Raw genomic sequence first — 21,080 nt, forward strand, 5'->3', positions numbered from 1 at the left:
TCTCCAGCTGCTCAGCATGGAGCTGTTTATACTCATTACATCTTTGGTCTTTTTCACCATGTGCGTGTCTGACTTGACTGGTATGGTTGTGTGTGTGTGTGTGTGCGTGTGTGCTCTTAGATGTGTCAACTGGCAAACATAACAGTGTGAACTACTACAGAATTACCTCAATTTTTATTGCTTTTTTTGCTTAGGAGATGAATTTTAGAAAAATGCCTTAATGTTGAAATGTGAATGGCATTAATTTACCAGATCCAGCTTTAAATATGAACAGTACACTGGTACCTTGAGTTGATCTTCATATGGAGTGTTTTTACTTGAACGATAACTATTGGAAGGCAGTAAATTTAATTGGAGGTTGATTTGCACAGTGCATATCCATATCTTCATTGAGACAGGATTGTGGCCTGACTTTCTGAAATTTAACTGGCATTCGTGCTTCTCCTTCCGTGTTTGCGTTGAAGATCTGGAATTCAGAAGTCATAAACTTCTTTGTGACAGTCAGTACCAATAGCAGAAATGTAAAACTGCAGTCTTGGAGCAAATTACTACCTTATTGCTTTGATCATAATTTTTGGAAAAGTGGCATTTTTGAATCTTTGGGTCGTCAACAGTGTAGCACTTCAAACTTGTCATTATCATGTGATCACATATTTAAATTTTGCTGTTAATATTTCCTGAAACATGTTAACAATTTACATGACAAGGTGAAAAAGCAAAGACACGTATCTGGCACTGAATACTGTTATGTAAAATAATCGGTGTTTAATTGTATAAATATATTCATGACTGTTACCTTTAAATAGACAATGTTTAGTGATGTTTCAAGAGATGGGTGGCTATAGAGAATGGTGCAATAAGGTATCTGGGCATTGTGCACTATGTCTATATGCACTTTGGTTTATCAGGGATATTTTATTAGTGTTTTGTATGTATTTAACATAATATTAAAGATGTGCCAATTCAGTTTGCTTTTCAATATTTTTTTATGAGACTAATGTGTACCAAAGTGACTGTGAAACTGATTTATTTTTTTCTTACTGATGTTTTGAATATATACTTCCAGTCTGTCATGCATACTGCAAGTAAAAATAAATAAAAGTTCAGCAAATCTGGATATTTTGGTTTGGACAGAGGATCAAAATTTCATTCTGGCATTGAGAAGTTGCAGAGTTTATTTATATAACTTATCAGATGTCACTAAACTTATTACATAATGCAGTTTTATTTCCATGTATTGTTAACCTGACATTCCATAATTTTGTTCGGAAAAAAGGCATTTTTCTAAAGGTGCTATTACTGATTCTTACAAGAACAGACCTGCCTTGTTAAAACCACATTTAAATATTACATCTGTTGGCTTTTATTATGGAAGCCATTTGGAGGAACGTGCATAACGGTCATGCCACAAGGCAGAATGTTCAAAGGGGTCTCTTATGGGGTGTGTAAAAATATCTATAAATTATATAGGCACATGCAGGCTTTTGTATGGAGCTATGCATGCAGGTATGAAGAGCTCCAGCTCTTAAAGGCTGGTTTGAAAATCTCTCCAAAACCAAGGTACTATTCTTAGGTTCCTAAGGAGGGAGTCATTCCTAATCTCCAGCAGTATTTCAGTTTAGCATTTGAAAAATATGAAGATTACTCAACACATTCTAAAGCAGGAACTAGGTTTTTTTCTTTTCTGCAACAAAAGCAACAACCAGGGCATAGATACAAGGTACAGGAGGTGTTTTCACCTGCCTCAGCCAGCACTAGCATTTTAAAGCAGCAGCAGCAGCAGCAGCTATTAGTTTATTTTAGACTGATATGTTTGCCAATGAAACACCCACGATGCCCTGTTTTGTTAACTGAGGATGAGTGAAGAGGTGGCACCTACGCTTTCCAAATCCCCTTGGTATCTCTGAACCTGCTCTGCTTCTCTCCTTTGCTGTCAGGGTGCTGCCACAAGCCAGTGCTCGTAGCAGGGGGGTGAAATGTGAGCCCCAGGTCAGGCTGAGAGCACTGTCTGCCGTTGGGTGCACTCTAAATAAGAGTGAGTAATTGGAGTTACTCACCCTTTACTGTAAGAGTAGGTGGAAATGTAGTAAGAGCAGGGGGAGAGAGACAAGTGATTGCATCTCTGTCTCAGCACTCTGGTTACAGAGAAGATGTCTTGTTATCGATGATGCCAGGTGTTGGTCAGTCTGCTTTTCTCCTCAGCCCTCTCCTCTCCTACAAACCCTTTGACGCCACTCTCAGCATGGGCTCCATGCTGGGATTTTTCCTTCACTGCAGTGCCTGGCTCCGTTACTTCATCCTGGAGGCACAGGAACTGAGGGGTGTCTGTGCAGGACAGAGGACAGGCAAATTTCTCTCCAAGGGGCCTGCTAGACCCTCCCCACCCATTTGCCACCAGTTCATACAGTCCTCTGCCTCCCCTGAGCAGAAATCACAAGGGCTTGGGGAATCTCTGAGTAGGCTTCTGTTTATGTTTCTCAGGCAGGAACACTTTGACCACTTCACCTTTAATACCTCAGCCTACAATTTACCACCTGCATTTCAGCAAGATCAGAATCTGCCATAACACCTCTATTACAGTGCAGATTGTTGTAACGGCTATTGACAGCTTAAAGCTCATAGATTCTCATTCCTTCTCTTTTATTACAGTCATTGACACAAAAATCAGGACTTTAAGTGTCTCCCAGTCATTAATGGACTGGCTTGGCTCCATTGCACTGGAGTTTGTTGTTCCAAAAATATCAGCTCTCTTCTAGGAGGAGTAGAAAATCCTCATGGTAAATGCACCACTTTTCTCTTAAACAGGAGACATGCTGAGAAAACACTGCTGTGTTCAGATTAGGGGTACCTGACAGCAATATCACTCCAGTTAGTGGAGATGGATTAATTCTGAGAGTTACATGGTACACATCAAAATAGGACTTGACTTTCCTGGGACAGTCCAGATAAATATGTTACCCCGATCCTGGTTAGTCACTGTTTGGTTGCAGAAAAGCATTAAATGGAGCAATGAGGGAAAAAATAGATTTCTTAATATAAAACTTGATGACTTTGTGGGAGTTCAATATAGTTTTAGCAACAGCACAGCACAATCAGTGTGTTTTGAAGGTTAAACCAAAACAGTAACACAATTCATTGTGGCTTCACGGTCTTCAGGGTGTGAAGGCAAAAATTTGAGTGTGATGGTCTAAAGCTTTGGATGGGGCTGGTACAAACAGTTCAGATCAGCTTTTGCAGCTCTTGAAGTGAGTTGACTTTTAGTTTGAATATAAGCCTGCTTCTGCTTATAGAAGGCTCATTTGCCAGTTTCCCATCCCACTTTAAATATCAAACCCTCTGCCCACTGCCAAAGCTTCAGCTGTGTTTCTTTTTCTGATTAATGTGAAGATGCTCTTTATTTATCTGTTCCCTTTTTCTCTTTCAGAGGATCATTGTCAAGGAGACAAGTCAATGTTTTGTCGCATGGAAGTCCTCTCCCGTTACTGCTCCATTCCTGGGTACAATAAACTGTGTTGCAAGTCCTGCAACATGTACAGCAATGTAACAGAGGACGGCAATGTAACCAATGCCAATGTAAATAAGAATAATGTCATTGAGGAGGAGCTCCTGACAACCCGCAGCCCTCCCGTGGGAGTGTCCACCACACAGTCTGCCACCAGCCCTCCTCTGCCTTCCAAAACACGTGCACCCCCTTCCAATGCGACTGAGGAGCGCCCAGAAATAAATGCAGTGGATGTTCCCTATAAAGTTGATGGGCTGGATAACGAAGTACCGCAGCACAACATCATTACACGGAGGAGGCCTTATGAAAGGACAAGGAATCAAAGAATTCAGGAGTTGATCGCTGAGAAAATGAAAAAAGAGACTCTTAGGAAAATAAACTAAAATGGAAATATGGCACAAACAACATTTTTCTCTTATAGAGATATTACCAACATCATAGTATTGGCCGTCATAGAGACTAAAAACCGGGAAAAATCGAAGTGGTGCTATGGCAGAGATACCAAATTCTCAAGCCTACTATAAATGGAAATGACAGATTGTTTCATAAGTGCTAATCTGAACACTTTGATGGCTAGGTTAGGTGTACAGGGTACGGCAGAGTATTAGTGCAATATCCCTACAGTGTGCCGCTGAATCCAAACAAACCACATTACTTAGGTCAGGTTAGCAGGTTTCTCAGTCACAGGCTCTTTAAAGTCTTCTATGCCTGTGTAAAACTGCTTGGGAACAGTAATGGGAGTCACACTAAGTATGGAAGAAAGCAGTCCCAAGAAATAATAAATCCCTTTAACTCTGACAAGCAGGGGGTCAGCACTCCTGTGATGCTTCTGTGTCTTGCACAAACCCTGGCACTAACACAGCCTGCTTTGGGAAGGTTCTTAGGACATGCCAGGCTAGGTTTGGCTGACCTTGGCAGAGCTGCCTCTGTGGTCACAGCTTGGCATGTGCTCATGTAGCTTCCTGAACCAGGATTGTGTGAGAAAATACAGAGAAAATTCTGTAGCCATATATTTATGTGTAAATTAAAAACTGACAAACAGTAGTTTACATACTTCCATAAACAATTTCAAAGGCTTCTCCTAAACTTTTGGATACATGCAAGACATTTAGTAGGGTAGATCTGGCCAACTTGGACTGACAACATTCTAGTTTTTCTGTTTACAATTATCCATATTTTTTATAGTCTTTAAGTTCCTGTTATGCAGTAGCCTCAGTGACCCTTATTGGTTGGTGCTTTTGTTATTGGTCTGATTTTTTTCTACCCACGTTCTGTTTAACTTAAAGATGACTAGATTCTTGTTGTCTTTTCTTTGGTGCTTCCCCAGCCCCCACCCCCCCATAGGATGCAGTTATTTTTGAGGAATTAATTTTGTATTATCTTCATTTCCTTAGGACAGCTTTATTGGTGCAGAAGTGAACAACTGTTTGCTGTGCCCTTACATGAACAAAAACACACACATACACACGTGTATTCACAGCACCAGGTCTGCTAGAAAACTGTAAAATGTGTAACCTGACAACCCTTTGAGTACTTTTTTCCCCTCAGGATCATCATGGTTTTCATAGGTCATTTTGAATTCCTGGTTGGAGAACAGAAGATGAACACAGCTTGGCCCTAACACTGCCGAGACAGGGAGCATGGACTGGTTCCTGCTGTGGGTGGCATCTGAGCAGTTTTTTTCCTGGCTTGGATTATTCCATTTGTTTCTCCTTTGCTGGTAAATCTCCTGCAGAGCCCATGGCTTCCCTGAAATCCTCTCTTTACCACTAGGTAGGTCTGGTGGCTCCAAGTTCATATTTTCCAGTCTGAGGGGAAGATCTCACCCTCCAGCCCGAGCTGGTCCTGGTTTGAAGCAGCACCAGCAGTAAGCCCATATATAGAGTCACGAAATTATTGGGAATGTGCTGCATTCTCAGCAAGGTGTGAGCTCTTCTCTGGCCCAGCTACTGGCAGAGCTTCACAGGTATTGCAAGGTAAAGCACATGTGACTTCCTGTGACCCTACCTTGTGCCCTTGACCACCACGATGGAATGAACTGCCCAGTCTCCTCTTCCAAATCAGCTATTCCTCCTGGAAAGGAGGCAAGAGCCTGCAGGAACCTCAGGCTTTACAGCACCTACATGTGGGACTGTTTCGGCCTGAACTGTGCCCAGTTTTTGAAGCACAAGACCTGGTCTGAGAAAAATTCTTCATGGAGATACTAGCCCAAACTGAGAAGAAATATTTGCAGCTGGTGTCATGGCACCAAGTGCCCCTTCTTACACAGGATGAAGGGGACACATTTGGAGCAGCTCAGATAGCACAGGGATGAGAGATACACTGAAGACCATGAAAACTGGGAAGCCAAACAGGCCTGCTGAGAGTCCAGATCATTAGGAAACATCTCCCGGGTGAAGCAGATGTGGCTGCAGATATGGAAGCAGCAGCCAGCACAAGCAAAAGTCTGTTCTGGTTTGGAGAAGTAAAACTCAGGATCTGCAGTTTGGCAGCACAGTGGGAAGAGTTCCACCGCAGGCTTTCACTCCTGGGACGTGGAGTGTTCTCCTGCAGTTAAAGGGTGCTGGTCCTTGGTGCCCTGTCCCACCCTGCTCCATCGCCTGGAGGCTGTCACACAGCCACGGTGCGCGGGCAAGCCCCGGGATCCTCGTGCCAAGGGATTTGTGGTTGCCTACAGATGGGACAAGTTTTAATAACTGTGTAGGTTCAGGTCACATCTGTGCACAACAGCAATGTTGTAATGAGCACTGAAGAGAAAAAAAAAACCACCCCACCATTCTATTTATAAGCAAGGAAGACGTGTCTAAATCATCATCATTCCAGCTGCTGTGCCATGGGAGACACAAGCTGTAGCTGGGCTCCCAGCCTGTAGTCATAGTATTTCTTGCCTTCCACATTCCCTTTACACAGATGTGGTTAGCATAAAACTCATCTTTTCCCCTTCAAGTTAATATCCTTTCAGCTCTGTGGACAATAAAAATAAACCACAACCCCCAGCTTTTTCATAGACTAGAAGCTCATCCAAGCATATGAAACTTAGGAAAAACCCTTACAAACCCCAAGATAGAAAGGGTTGGAACTGGATTTACGCAGATGGGGAGGTAAAAGTTTGCTGCCTGGACGGTACCAGTCTCACCCTTTGGGACTTTTTTGAGACCTATTGCTCCGGTCTTCTGAGGTAACTCATCTAATAGATTCTATTCTGCCCTAGCTTCTGGAATAGGCTTAGTCAACCAAGCAGTGTGAAGAAATACCACAGAAGGCAGTGCCCACAGCTCAAAAAAGCATTTTTCCAGATAAAGTGGAAAGTTCTGCTGCCTCAGGGAGGAGGAACAGCCTCCTGGAAGGCTGATCTGGTGCTATGTTAGGTCCAGTGTTCACTGGGAGCCACATGCAATGCCTGCATGCATGGAAGGGCTTGTTCCCTTCTCAGTCTCAACTTCTGAGGAATTTAATTTGATTTGTTTCTAAATAGTTTAAGTTCTCCCAGATATTTCTCTAGCTGTTTTTTTTCGGGGGACACTTAACTACTTGAAACAGAAGCTTCAGTCTACATTGCTCAAGATATGGAGAGGCTGATGGACCATGTCTTTAAGGAGCAGGAGCCACCAGCTGCCTTCTCTTCACACTCTTCCTGTATGAGAAGGGCAGAAGTTAAGTCTCTTCAGACCAGGAAAGATGCCTTCTTTACAAGATGCCATGGGTTCTTCAGAAGGTGTGGGGTTTTTTCAGCAGTTCCCCAAGAACATGTACATCACTTCTACTGGAAAACACAACACAGGGTTCTCTTGATAAAGAAAAAGCAGCCCCAGAAAAAAGTGGGGGATTGCTCTCCTGAGCTGATCTCATTTCTATGTCATGCAGTGGAAAATGTGGTCATTTTTTTGTTTGGTTGAACTTTGACAACAGTTTCATCTTCTCTACAATGCTGTAATTGGGCAAGAGCATCATCACAGTGGGATCTTCTGTAACCAGTTTGCTGTTGCCCAGGTGCTGCATTTTCAGACATAACAAGCAGAAAGAGATATTTTAATGTAACCTAATCCCCAGAAACTAATGCAGGGTTATAAACAAATATATTCCTGCAGAGACCATCTCAGATCTGAGAGATAAAGTAATGTGCTCCCATGAAGCAATGTATTTATGATCTAAACATGCAAGTACACAGTTTTCTCAATTGTCATTTTTCTGGCTGTCTAAACTTAAAATCCAAGTGACAGCCTCTCATGAAGAAAAAATCCCAAACAAATTCTGGTTTCTTTGGCTTCAGTCATCTGCCAGTTTTTTTCACCATCATTTCTTTAAAAATTTCTGTTATCTATTATGAATGCATCACTTTTTATATTCATATATCCATTCAATATTTAGAGTCTCACAACACCTCCATAGAATGCTTTCAGATATTTTGAGAATTCAAGAAATGGTGCTTTACCAGTACTCAAAGGGTTTTATGTTTTATTTTATTACATAATGCATTTATTGTCTTATTTACTCACCTACAATGCACAGTATTAGCAATGTTCCTCTGAATATCTATATGCAACTTCCATTCACTTACATATGCCTTCACAGAAATTGCAATAAATAGCCATTTCTTGTATATTAAAAATGTATATACAAATTAGAATCTTTAATTTTATAATTTATTAAATTCAAATGTCTGTGTTCTTTTGCAAAAAAAGTGTTTGGCTTTTCCCTGTGCTTTTTTTTCATTGAGTTGCTGTTATGCAGAGATGCTGGAGGACAAAGAACCAGCATCTTCGGATTCAAAACCAATTTCTACAACTTAATGGAGTGGGATGGGGATACACTCGCTGCAAAAGTCCTACATCCTAGTTACAACATCCATTATCCAACGCTAAATATCATGAAGTCACTGGACCAAAATCTCAGTTGATAACTGCACAGAAATTAATCAAACTCACTTAAATCTGCTGGAGGCCCAAATCTATCCTGGTCCATGCATCATCTCTTTAAAAGGCTCAGTTATTTGGGCTTCATCAGGACCGATGAGTGAATTCTGATTTGCATGTCCTATTGATAAAGTAAGTGCTCCTTTCCATGAAATTCTTTTGCACACATTCTCCTGCCGTATCCTGCACACATGTAGCCAGGTTTCCTTTAAAACATAATTGAATCCTTCCCATCTGATTGAAGTTTGTTGCTGGAGGATTTGAAAGATCCCTTCTCACTGTGATTACTCAGTGAGCACCATGCAGTGCATTCAAGTCCAGCATTCTTCAATCAGGTAATGAGCCACCTCAACGCTTTTCCATCTGGAAAAGTAATTTACATACTGCAATGCCCCGACAAATAAGTGAAGAAGCCCAAACCTGGGGTTCATTTACTGTGATAATTCATGCAGCACTTACAGCTGTGACAATGGTTATATTTAATTGCCTTTTGCTTTCAAAAGATTTTGAGGTGTTTAGAGGGGCCATGGCAGACACGGGGGACACCCAAGCTGGGGTCAGTCATGTCCAGCATCTCCCCCTCCCCCCCAGTTTTGCTCTCTCTCTCAAATGACAAATGATGACACTCACAGAAGGCCTTCTCTTCCTCTCCTGGCCAACATCAGATTTTTAACCCTTTTCACCATCATCTGGCTCTGAGGAAAAATTGTTTTTCACAGGCAGCTCAAGGAGCTGCAATTCCAGGCCAGGAGAGCAGTTTTCAGGTTATTCTTAATTACCCCAGGCAGAAGGCAGCTCCTCCGAAGTGCCATGCACATTTGAATCCCCTTTCCCACGGCGAGAGGGGCACAGGATGATTTCCAGCCTCCCACAGGGAGTTCTGGCTCAACGCTTGACTTTGCTCACAGGCGTCAAAAAATGCTGCTGAGCCTTCCTGGGAGATAAATGCCTGGAAACCTCCACTAGGGCTGTGTGTGTGCATGTGGATGTGTGTGTGTGCGCACTGCTCCCCTTTGCTCTCCCCCTGCCCCCTCCCCACCACCTTTCCCACTCCATCCTCCTTCAGCATCTTCCCAAAGCTGAGCAGGAGCCATGGAGCCACAAAACCGCCACCAGCACAAGAGACACTTGTAAAATCTCATCGCAGGAAGGAGCAGAGCTGGATGACGCGTGTGGGAGAAGCCTTATCCTAGTTAACCTGCCGGGTTTTACGCTTCCTCAGCGGAGTGCTGCCACCAGCATCCCCCGGAGGCGAAGCCGGAGGGCGCAGCTCCGGCAGCCGCGGGGTTCCCGGGGATGCTCCCACCTCCTCGCCGCAGTCACCGCTAGATGGTGGCACGGCACAAACAGCGCGATTATGAAACGGCAGCAGCGCTGTGAGCCAGCCTGAAAAATCCCTGCATCTGGTGAGATGCGCTCAGGAAGGGCCGGATGGGATAAAACCCGCCCGGCTCAGTGCCCAGCACAGTGTGGATGTAAAGGAAGATGCTGCTGTGCTGCTGTCCGTGCCCTGACTGTGCAGGGGGCGTGGAGAAGGAATCCTGCAGGAGAGAAACACTGACGGCACCTGCGGTGGAGAAATAGTCATGATCAATCCCACCAACCAAACCACTGCAAATAATTCAAGAATAAGTTGCTTTCTGGGGTTGTTATCTCTTAGGGCATCTAAACACATCTCCCAGCTAGCCCAGAAGAAAGTTTAGAGGCCAGTAACATTGCAGGAGGTTCCACTGATGAATGTAATTTAACTTTAAAAAATCTTTTATTAAAGAAACACAACAGCTATGGGAGGACAAACCTGGTTTTGGTGACCAGGGCTGCTGGCAGGACAGGGGGGTTTCATGTGACCCCAGGTAGGAGAAGGTTTTCAAGTGATGGCAGCACTGCCCTCAGTGAGACCCGCAATAATTCACAGTGCTCAGCTCTCCAGCCCCTTTGTGTGCTGTGTGCAAGAGGGACCAATCCCTACCAGCATTCAGGCACTCTGGGACATGTGATGCGTGGTGAAAAATGCATCCATGCAAGGATACAATTCAATCATTGGCAGATCGGTAATAACAGAAATAAAAGTGCTTACATTATTTTAAATAAATTCCCAGAGGAGGCTGCCAGTGAGTTGTCACCACGGTTTGGACTTCTGTGACTTCGAAGTGCTTTGAGAAAAGTCTGCAGTGGCACAGGGCTCCCTCTCTCTGCTGGCCCTGAGCAGCCGCTGCCAATGAAGCCGTGACCATGTCATGGCCTAGAAACTCCCAGCGAAGGCTCCCAGGAGCTGTTTCCCAGCTTAATTAAACTGAAACAAAGTACCTGAATCCCTCTGAGCCTTTGCAAAACTCCCGACGGGACTACACCCATGTTCCCAGCTGGATGGAGAGCTCAGGTCCTGCAAGCAAGCCCTGAGCCCTGTGAGGGTGTGCTGCAGCCACCCAGCCCTCACAGCAGCTGGTTCCTCACCTCCAGAGGGTAAGAAATAGCCCAGAACTCACAGAAAATCTGTGTGCATGAGTAGCAGTGTTGGCACAGGTAGCCACCACCAGTTGCTGTGTGAGCTGCAGTCAAGGCAACAGCTCTTTCCAGTTAATACAAAACCAGCTCACTAATATTTCATGGCAATATCTTCACTGGTACCATAGTGGCTGCTCGCTGTAATGCACAGGAGGTTAATGGGCTGAGGGATGTAATTAGAGAACACAAATCGTCTGGAATCTGGCACAAATCAGGTCAAAACACCTTCCTTTCCTAAGCTTTTAATGACAAACATGGAGACACAGAATCACAGAAGGGTTTGGAATGGAAGTGATCTTAGAGATCATCTTGTTCCATCCCCCTGCTGTGGGCAGGGACACCTTCCACTAAACCAGGTTGCTCCAAGCCCTGTCCAACCTGGCTTTGAACACTCCCAGGAACCCACAACCTCTCTGAGCCACCAGTACCTCAGCACTCTCACAGTAAGGAATTTCTTTGTAATCTAAATCTCTCCTCTTAATTTAAAACTGTTTCCCCTTGTCCCATTCAATATCTGCCCTGTAAAAAGTCACTCTCCCACCTGCAAGAGAGGAGCAGCTCTCCCAGGTTGTTGATGGCCCTTCAAGGAGGACCTGCACTGAGGTGCGGAGATGCTCAGTGTCATGTTAACCCTGTCCCCCAGCCCTGGCAAGAGCCAGCAAGCTTCAAAAATGCCCAGAGGAATGCCACCTCTTCCACTTACCCAACTCTGCTGAACTGCGTGGTTTTCCCAAAAACTAGATGCATTCCAAAAAACACAAAACTAACAAACATAAAACCAAAAAATAACTGTTAGAATTTATATCTCAGGCACTTCAACCAAGCCCTGCAGAACTAACAACTGGTGTTTTCCTCTGCAGCTCAGGCACTTTTACTGTTGCTGTTTTCTTTTGCGCTTAATCCCATTTGGTGACAGTTTTCATGCACCCAGGAATGCTGATTCCCTACACCATTGGGGAGTATAAATACAGGAAACTGGGATGATTTATCCAGAATCATCCTCACAAGTGCTTGGGAGAAACCTATGGCATTCCTGCAACAAGCATTCAAAGTGGCACCTGGTCTCTTTTAAATTGAGATTTTTTTCAAGGAGGCAGCTGATAAAAGAAGAAACCAAATGGCTGTGGTTGAGGTAAAAAAAAAAAAAAAAAAAAAAAGAAAGAAAAAAAGAGATATATTATGCTTGCCCCTCCCATCTCCCATGTTCTATTCACTCCTTTAGACCTTTGAGAAGGAGGCAGCTCCAGCAGGGAGGAGGGACTCACCAGGGCAGAGGAACCATCTTGAAGACTCTTTTTAAAGAGAATGTATTCATGCACATCTGCACATGTGGAGTTTGTTTCCAGATCAATGATCTTCCTCAGAAAATGTTTTTCCTAAGCTCCATACTGCAGCTGCTTGGCATAGCTGGTGTCTGAGGAGTTTTTTCTTTTTGGTGGTAATCACATTTCCTGCAAGCAAGAAGGAAAAAATTGAAGCTCTGTGTTGCTACAGCATGATCCCAGCTGATCACTGCTGTTAGTGAATTTAATGCATGAAGGTTGTGGGTCACTTCAGCTAAAATCAGCTGTTTGGCACCAGAAATCCAGACAAACAGCTTAAGCTTGCATACCTGTTATATTGAAATGCTAAGCGATGGCTATTTCCAGGAAAAAAAAAATCTGCTTGGAACCGTATCATGAAGGGATGCACAAGTCTGTTGAGCTGCTTATTTCTTTTTACTGAAGATAAAGAAAAAACCTGAATGATTAGTGTGGGTTTGGGTGACTAAATCAGCTGTGGCAGCCACTTCCAGCCTGAATGCTGGTAACACAGAATATTTGCATTAAAACAAATGCAGGGATTTTAAATCTAGGATTCCTGCTTTTCTCTTCATCCCTCCAGCAGGTCAGGACATGTGTTGTGGGCAGCAGCAGGGCTCAGAAACGCAGTCATTCCCCCTGGCCTGGGCACACAGGGATGCTGTGTGGGATTGCTATTCCCCAGGAAAGAGCAGCAGCTGTTTGGGCTGCCTCTGAGGGCAGCGCTGGGAAATAAATACAGAAGGAAGATTCTGCTGCAACACAACAATTCATCTCCCCAAGCAACGTGATGCCGCAAGAGAGGCTATGAGAGGGACTCTGGGGCTGCTCCGGAATTGCAATCAGTTTGCAGCATGTTAATAAACCAGGGCACAAAGGCAAATTCCCCCTGCCCAGGGACTCACAAGGTTGGATGCTGCCAGTCCTCCTGGCAAACCAGTTTGCTGTAGTGGTCTGAGAGAAACACGAACAGGGATGATACTGGGAGCAGTGGGAGAGGGGGCTCGGTGGAGCAGAGCCCTGACAGGTGCTGTGGCAGGGCCGGCTGCTGCTGTGCTTCCACAGCAGCATGGATGTACAGCTCAACCCAGTACAGTTCCATCCCAAGATGTAAAGTTCAGCCCAAGGATGTACAGCTCAATCCCAGGATGTACAGCCCAGCCTAGGGATGTAAAGCTTGGCCCAGGAATGTACAGCCCAATCCAGGATGTACAGCCCTATCCTGGGATGTACAGCTTGGCCCAGGGATGTACAGCCCTATCCCGGGATATACAGCCCTATCCTGGGATGTACAGCTTGGCCCAGGGATGTACAGCCCAATCCAGGGATGTACAGCTCAATCCTGGGATGTACAGCTCAATCCTGGGATGTACAGCTCGGCCCAGGAATGTACAGCCCAATCCAGGGATGTACAGCTCAATCCTGGGATGTACAGCTCAATCCTGGGATGTACAGCTTGGCCCAGGGATGTACAGCCCTATCCCGGGATGTGGAGCTCAATCCCAGGCATGTACAGCTTGGCCCGGGTATGCTCGGCTCACAGCAGAATGGGAGATCAGAGAGCAGCACTAACGAAGCTGCAAACCCCTCACTGCCTCTCGGGCACACCAGCACAAAATCTGTTCACAAAATAAGGCAGAGAAGGAAGAAAACCAGCCCCGTATCCTAAGGATTCCCCTTCCAGCGATAAAGCACGAAGGAACCACGGCTGCTCTTTTCCCAGCCCAGCTCGGATGGCAGGCAGCCCTTCCCCTCCCGCAGCCCGTTCCCCACGGGCATTGCCGCCGGGCAGCGAGTGAGCGAGCCGCAGGGATGCGGTGCCCTCGCCGGGGTCCCGGTGCCCGCGGGCTGCTCCGGCGCTCGGCGCCCGGCGGCTGCGGCTCGGGCAGGGCAGGGCAGGCAGCCAGGGGATATATTTAGCAACAGCAACAAAACAGGCGGCGGGATCAGCTGACTGAGGCAGGGAGCTGGCGCACGGGTTAGCGTTAGCACATCTCCCGTGCTGGAAACGGGCAGGAGGGAGCGGGGCAGAGCCGCGCAGCCAGGGGAGACGACAGCCGCACCCCGCAGGTAAGGGGAGGGGGTCCGGCCAAGGGCTGCGTGCCGGGGGTCGCCAGGAATGTCCGGGATGCTGGCAGCCAGTGATGCTCGAGGCGTGGTGGAAGGGAAGGCGCAGGGTCCCGCTGCCCGGGGCCGCAGGTGACGGGGAGGTGACCCCGGCCATGCCAGCGCCCAGGGCGAAGGGGACCGCATCCGGGCGGGACCTGATCCATCCCATCATCGCAAGAGTTTTACTGCGAATAGGTAATTGAATTTCCTTCCGGGCGAGGGGCGTGCTGGCAGGACTTGGCTACTGATCAGCGCTACCGTGATTTAACTCGACACGCCCGCGCCCCTCGCCGCAGCATCCGGCCGCTCTCATTGCCGGGCCTGGACTGACACTGCCGAGCTCAGGCAAGGGCTGGGAGGGAAGGGAGGAAGGAACAAGCCTTTTCTCTAAGGCTTGAAGACGTGAGAGAAACAGAGCAGGCAGGAAAAAGGATAATAAAAAGGCCCTAAGGTTTAAAACAAGCATCTCCTGCTCTCTCAGGTGAGCAAATCCCAGTTTGGCTGGCTTTACCAGCAGCACCTGGGAAAATCCAGTGAGAGCCAGCAGCAGCCTGGGGAGGGATGGGCACCCGGCGAGCTCTACCCTGGGCTGGGCATGAGCTGCTCATCTCTGCTCCCTGTGTGAGCTGCAGCTTTGCAGGGAGGTTCAACAAAGCCAGAATGACAAGCAAGGCATTAAAATAGCTAGCAAGGCACTTTTGTGCTTAATCACACAACAAAGCTATATTGTGTCTGCAGATTAGTCACATACAAATGTCATTGAGGGAAGCAGTAAAAAAAAGAAAAATAATCCATGTTATGTGGCCATTTCTGCCAGAAGGGGAGATAAGCAAAGCACAGGGGGGAGTGCTTGGAGAAAAAAAAATGAAAATAAAAATCAGTACAGTTAGAAAACACTGCGGCACAAAATATACTGAAACATTTGTAATCCAATATATTTAATTGAGTAGTGGGAGCAGTTTGATGGAAATCCATCCTAAGAGTTGAGGATGACTATTTGAATACAGAGGATATGAGTTAAATCCCTTTGACCCTGTGTAAGCACTCAGGGGAAGACTTACCTCTCTATAAAAACACTTATGAACTATGGACAAAAGTGACCCTGTACATTCTCACCTACAGCTTCTAGAAGAGACCAGTGTAACATTGCTTTATTTAGCTGGTGCTCCCCACAGAGGAAGGGCAGCTCCTGTCCTTTTGGGTTCAGCTCCTGCCTGCTTGGACCAAGGGTGAAATCAGAGCCCAGTCACAGTGAACAGAGGTGGAGCATTAAATAAGGAGAGTGGTTTGTGTCTTGCTGCTCCAACAAGGGCACTGAGACAAGCTCATGCCCTTGCCCTACACCTCTGCAGCTGTGCTCCCTTGCATTGCTTCAGGAGGGAGCACCATTGCTGATCTCCTTAATGAACCTTCTATTTACTGCCACATTTAATGACTTGGCTTCCTTGGTACATTTATGAAGCTCTTTATGAAGCCATGGCTATAAATGTACTGCCAGCAAACTTTTAAAATGCAGTTTTCGTTAGCAGCCGTGTTTACCACAAGAAGACATCAGGTGGCTCAGGTAGAAACAAGCCCACGATTTCTGGGCTTGCAAGGATTTGCAAGTTTTCACACGCTGATCGTGTCTGCTCTGTCCTTTGCAGCCATGGCACCCCGAATCAGACTGAGCCTTTCAAAGCCTCTCCCAACCATACGGGAAACCCACGAGGAAGCGCTGGAGGATCCAAGCAGCAACCCAAAGCGTGCTGGAAGCGCTGCAGCCGGCCCAGACTCGTACTCCAGCGATGACTACATCCAATCCATCTGCCACCTCGCCAGACCCACCTTCCCAGCCCTTCTGGAAAGCAGACGTAAGGGTCAGGACAGAAAGACCCTAAAGATCCTTGAAGATGTGTCAGGTTCTCCACCTGTGGGGACACAGCAGGAAAGGTCAAAATGTAAATTGACCAATTTCATCTCAAATGTGGTGCCACTGGGAAAAGTCCCACCTGCAGAAACCGACTTTTGGTCCAGAGAGGACCCCCTGGAGCAAATTTACACCAATGCAGGAAATCTTTGCTCCTCCAAGGCTTCTTCCTATGGCGAAAGTGGCAGCACTGGTAACTCACGGTGCAAATCTTCTGCCCCAGATGGTGACCTTCATCCCACAAACCTGGAAGAAAAAAACACAGGGAAAACCAGTTTTCCACGAGTGTTCAGTTTTCCAAGGCTTCCCTCCCCAAGACCAGGTCAGAAAGAAGCAGCAAGCTCAGAGCTGAGGTATCTCAGAAAGGATGAGGGAACAGTTTTAGGGAATAACCACAGTCAGAAAGAAAATGGCCCCGTGTTCATTAACACTGAAGGGCTATTGGCACCCTTGACCAGAGAGAAGGTGGTAGGAAACCCAGCCCAGCCCTGCCCTGCAAGAAGGCAGAATTTGTTCAATACAGCAGGCATAGATGAAAAAGAAGGAAGAGAAACTTCTCACTGTGTCAAAAATATCATGGGTGATGTTCCCACCAAGCCGAGATACTTTGAGTCTTTCCAGGTACCTAAAAAAGCCACCATCCATAACTGGATTTCAGAGCACAGATGCATCTGGAAAGAAGCAAAGATAAAAGCTTGTTTGCTCCCAGCCATTGCTGAAGTGTGAAGAAGTAGCTGCCTAGAATAATCTAATTCACAAGATATAACTACCCTGTGCTCTAGCAGCTCTCCCTGGAGTCCTCACACAGAAAACATGGCTTGAACATGCATGCGAGTCAGGCAGACTCTTGTGATCCATCATATCCCTCATCCATGGGCAAAGGGACAATTCAGAGTCTCATCTGCTAAGGAAACAGCAATCAGTTCTCATTTTGGAAAGGCAACAGTTCATAAAGTGTCTCCTCCCACCTACTGCCTAGAACTGCCCTGAGCACGAAGAAAACCTGGAGAGAGCTGGAGAGAGCACAAATCCCATCTGTGCTGGAGAAGAAGTGGGAACATTGAAATACCAGTGCTTCCCAGACAATGCCAACCAGCCAGATGTTGCTGACACTCGGGTACAGTTATTCAAAGAGGAGCCCTTTGCCCAAGGCTCGGACAGTACGAAGTGCACTCTCTCTGGAACACACATTCACTGGGAGACCCATCATAGATCCCTGCCTCTGCACCAGGAACCCACTGGAGAGGTCATCCATTAGAGCAGTAGCATAAAGAAATATTTCTTAAAAACAATAAGAAGTCTTTTATGAGGATTTGCTGGAGGGCAACGTGGAGAACATTACAGCTCCTTGGGTGGGGATTTCCCTGGGGCTTACCCTGGCACAACGGTGTTCCCTTTACTTCTGGACTTACTCATGGCAGGAGGAGAGCTGGGAGCCCTGGTGGGCATTGCCATGGCAGTGCTGTGGCTGTTGTGGAGCGAGCTGTAAAGAAACAGGCATCATGTTGGGCTCTGCACTGTCACAGCCAGGCTGCACACCACGGGCACCCACGGGATTTGCTGCTCAGGAGCAGGAGCCCCGTGAGCCCACACGGAGCTCTGCAGGCTCAGAAGAGCAGCCTTGGCCGAGGGGCAGCCTAGGGGTGCTGGGCTGGTGCTCGTAGAACCTGAGTGTAAAATAGTAACTTGTGCTTCCCTTCATACCTGTGCTTCTGTGTTCCCACCTACCCGACCATGCTGATGATGTCGACTGAGCTTTGCTTCGTGCTGCAAGCCTGAAACGTGGAGAAAATCAAATGTGCGTATTCCAAGCATCCAGCACACAGCATATACAAACAATTCATGTCGATGGTATTGCTACATGGGATGCCTGTAGGACGAGGAACATTCCCACAAGGCTGGGAGGCCCTGGCATGGGGTAGTGAGCACATGCCCAGGCCATCCCTCACTGCCACACAAACACTTCTCCATCAGAGGAGCTGCCATTGGCACTTTCTCCTGCAGTCAGAGCAATCTCACCCACCTGTGTCTGGTGCCACACTCTCCATAGACAGTCAGGAGATGTAGCTGAGCAAACCGCAAAGCAATACCAGCCCAATTATTACTACTACTAGGAATAAATGTTTTGGCACAGCAGAGAGCAGAGGGACCAGGATGTTTGCTCAACAGCAGCTGAGAATCAGCATTGGAAAGCTGCAATTATAAAAATGCTCACAAGTGATTTCCAAACCACCCTCAAGCAGATTAAATGAAAAGGCAACTTCTACTCAGTACCAACATGAGTGTAAATATGATCAAAGGATCTAAAGGTGAGAGTGTTTGAGCTTCTCATCCTTACATCTCTTACCTCAAATATTTTTTTCTTTTGTTGAAACTCATTAGTGCTATGGAGCTGAGCTGCTTCTCAGCTCTGTTTTTGAACTAACCACACAGCAAATACAGAAGTGAAGGTGGCTCCAGCATTCATTAAAGCTGATGGAGAAAGTGGAACCCAGGAGGTCCCAGCCTGCTCTGCCTCCTCCACACCTATCCCTTCCTTCTCAGGAAAATGCTGGGATTTAAGTGATGCTTGTCCTCGCTGCTCTGCTGTCATTTAAATTTCTCTCCATGTGAATATTTATGACTCTAGTGCCTAACAAGTCTTGTGCCAACTGCATGTATCACTGCTTTTGACAGAGGAAACAAATAAAATCCTTCCATCCAGTTGTTGTTTCCATTCTGCATTCCACAGGGGGTTATTTTTAGTGCTGGGCTGATCCATAGCACATGGGCTGTGACCTGCCATGCAAACACCTTCTCACTCTACCAGGTCACCAAGGGCCTCCACACCTCACCCCTTCAGCAGCTGCTCCCAGACTGTGATTCCTTCTTGGCTGCCACGTAATCCTGCAAGTCTCCAGAGCCCTGGAACCCATCACCTTTTCTCTCCAGAGCAAAGAGGCAGAGCAGCAGATAAGAGCTGTAACCCAGGACTGGGAAAAGCCTCCAACTCCTCTAATGTAGAACTGGGAGCAGGTTGTGGGGGCTGGGGTGGTGGCAGGGTCAGAGCTGGGGACATTTAAAAACACAGTGTTAGTCCCAGGTTTGCTCAGGAGCAGCTGTTCCCTTGGAGCACCAGGGGTTTGGAGTGAGGTTTGGAGCAATGAAGCTTTGGAGTGAACTGCCTCTTTCTGCAGAATACTTTTTCTTTAGTAAAGACTGAGATTCTGCTCAAGCAACTGGGCTTTGCAAGAGGAGCCAAAGCTTCTGGGATGCAGCAAAGATGGGGGCAGAGCGGCATGGGCAAATTAGGGTCACAGAAGTGGCAAGGCAGGGAAGGGAGGAGGGAAATGTGGGGCTGGTGGTGCCGTGAGTGAGCAGGGCAGCTCCCAGCAGGAGGGGGATGCTGGGTGGCAGGGCCAGGAGCCCCAGGCTGAGGAATTCCAGCTGTGCAATAGCAGCTGTGACAGGTAAGAAAAGAAAAACTGGTTTAACTCAAGACAGAGGCAGCAGACAGGGAGGGTTGTTTCTAAATCCCGTTTTGAAAAGCACAGTCCTCACCTTCTTCACCATCAGCTCTGTTGAAAATGACCATGTTGGTCCTTGTGAAATCACTGCACAATTAAATATGCACCAGTTCCCTGCAGTTCTGCAGCTGTACAACATCACCCACCTGCTGCAGATGTACTTTGGGCTGGTTCAGGGGAGGGGATGGGGCAGCCTGGTCACTCCCCTGTCACAGCCTCTCTGCCCCCAGCTGCTGAGAGAGCCTGCAGTCCTACCAAAAAAAAAAAGAAAAAAAAGGATGCTGTTGGGTGGGATAACGTGGCCTGTAGTTACAGAGCATTTTCTTGCTGTTCACGCTATGGATTTACACCTGAGCCATCAAAAAATGCTCTTCCTTCTTCCCTCCCTGCAGAACAACCCCTGAGGAACCACTGGTCAGAATAAGCCTGTAGAAGTTGCTGCCTGTTCAGAAGTGCTTCCAGACAAGAAAGAAAACCTTTTTGAGGAATGTAGGTCACAGAGAGAGATAAAAGCCGTGCTGCCTCCATGGCCAATCTCATGGCAGGCTCTGCATTTGAAGTCACCGGCAGAAAAATCTCATTTATTGAGATCATCAGAACTGCCAAAGGGATTTGGATTAATTTGAATGGGGAATTGGTATCCAAATCCCACCGGCAGCTTTCAGTCTCAGACTTCACATCCAGCTCACGAGCACACTGTGAGCTAACACGGCAATTTTGCTTGCCTGGTCATGCAGCCTCTCCCTGCTGCAATTGGTAAATGCATTTGGACACAGAAAATCATGACCAGAATTTACAAACTAGACATGGTGAGGCAGGAAAAAACCCTGTCCCACTCTTTCCTCAGATTCTTTTCGTCTTTTAAATGACAAACACACCCATCAGCTGAAACCAAAGGTGAGGAAGGGACGGCTCCGTGAGCCTCTCTCTGGTGATCAGACCTGTGCAGTGCTCCTCCAGCACAGAGAGCCTCACCCACCCTGTGCCCACACAGACAGCCAGCAGGAGAGATGTTGGGAAACAAACCAAAATATGAGCCAGTGCAGCGTGGTTACAGACAGGGACATGCCCTGAATGGGGCTCTTCAGCCGGGATTGTAATGCCAGGGACAAGCGGGAGCAGGTGGAAGGGCTGCACGCAAACAGGGAGATGCTGGAGGGGTACGAGCAAGGTTAGCAAAATCAGTCTCTGAAAAGGTCTTTAACTTTGAAGTTAGGATTGAAGCAGCTATTTTTGATTTCAGAAAAAAATCTGACCCTTAAAGCTCCAAGGTAAACTCAAAGCCCACACCTTTTAAGGAGATCATACCTGAGCCCAAGGCAAAACCCAGGATGC

General features: G+C 46.7%; 2 protein-coding genes across 3 annotated transcripts in view; both read left to right on the forward strand.

Annotated features, from left to right (window-relative positions):
• Nucleotides 1-8,123, forward strand: part of ADAMTS2 (ADAM metallopeptidase with thrombospondin type 1 motif 2) — a 174,610-nt gene extending 166,487 nt beyond the window's left edge. For both annotated transcript variants that reach the window (XM_040078471.1, XM_040078472.1), the window contains one exon: nt 3,425-8,123. In XM_040078471.1, the coding sequence (XP_039934405.1) occupies nt 3,425-3,885 (461 nt within the window). In that variant the 3' untranslated portion in view covers nt 3,886-8,123. The remainder of the gene's footprint in view (nt 1-3,424) is intronic.
• Nucleotides 8,124-14,122: 5,999 nt separating this feature from the next.
• Nucleotides 14,123-18,942, forward strand: LOC120759416 (uncharacterized). Its single transcript, XM_040078617.2, has 2 exons — nt 14,123-14,291; nt 15,977-18,942. Exon 2 carries the CDS (start codon nt 15,979-15,981, stop codon nt 16,963-16,965), a length of 987 nt encoding a protein of 328 aa, XP_039934551.1. The 5' UTR covers nt 14,123-14,291; nt 15,977-15,978; the 3' UTR covers nt 16,966-18,942.
• Nucleotides 18,943-21,080: the final 2,138 nt, after the last annotated feature.

The sequence above is a fragment of the Hirundo rustica genome, chromosome 14 (genome assembly GCF_015227805.2).
Source record: "Hirundo rustica isolate bHirRus1 chromosome 14, bHirRus1.pri.v3, whole genome shotgun sequence".
NCBI lineage: Eukaryota > Metazoa > Chordata > Aves > Passeriformes > Hirundinidae > Hirundo > Hirundo rustica.

Bases quoted from the DNA above. Each gene is read 5' to 3' on its own strand.
- LOC120759416 (XM_040078617.2), top strand. From the start codon at position 15,979: ATGGCACCCCGAATCAGACTGAGCCTTTCAAAGCCTCTCCCAACCATA.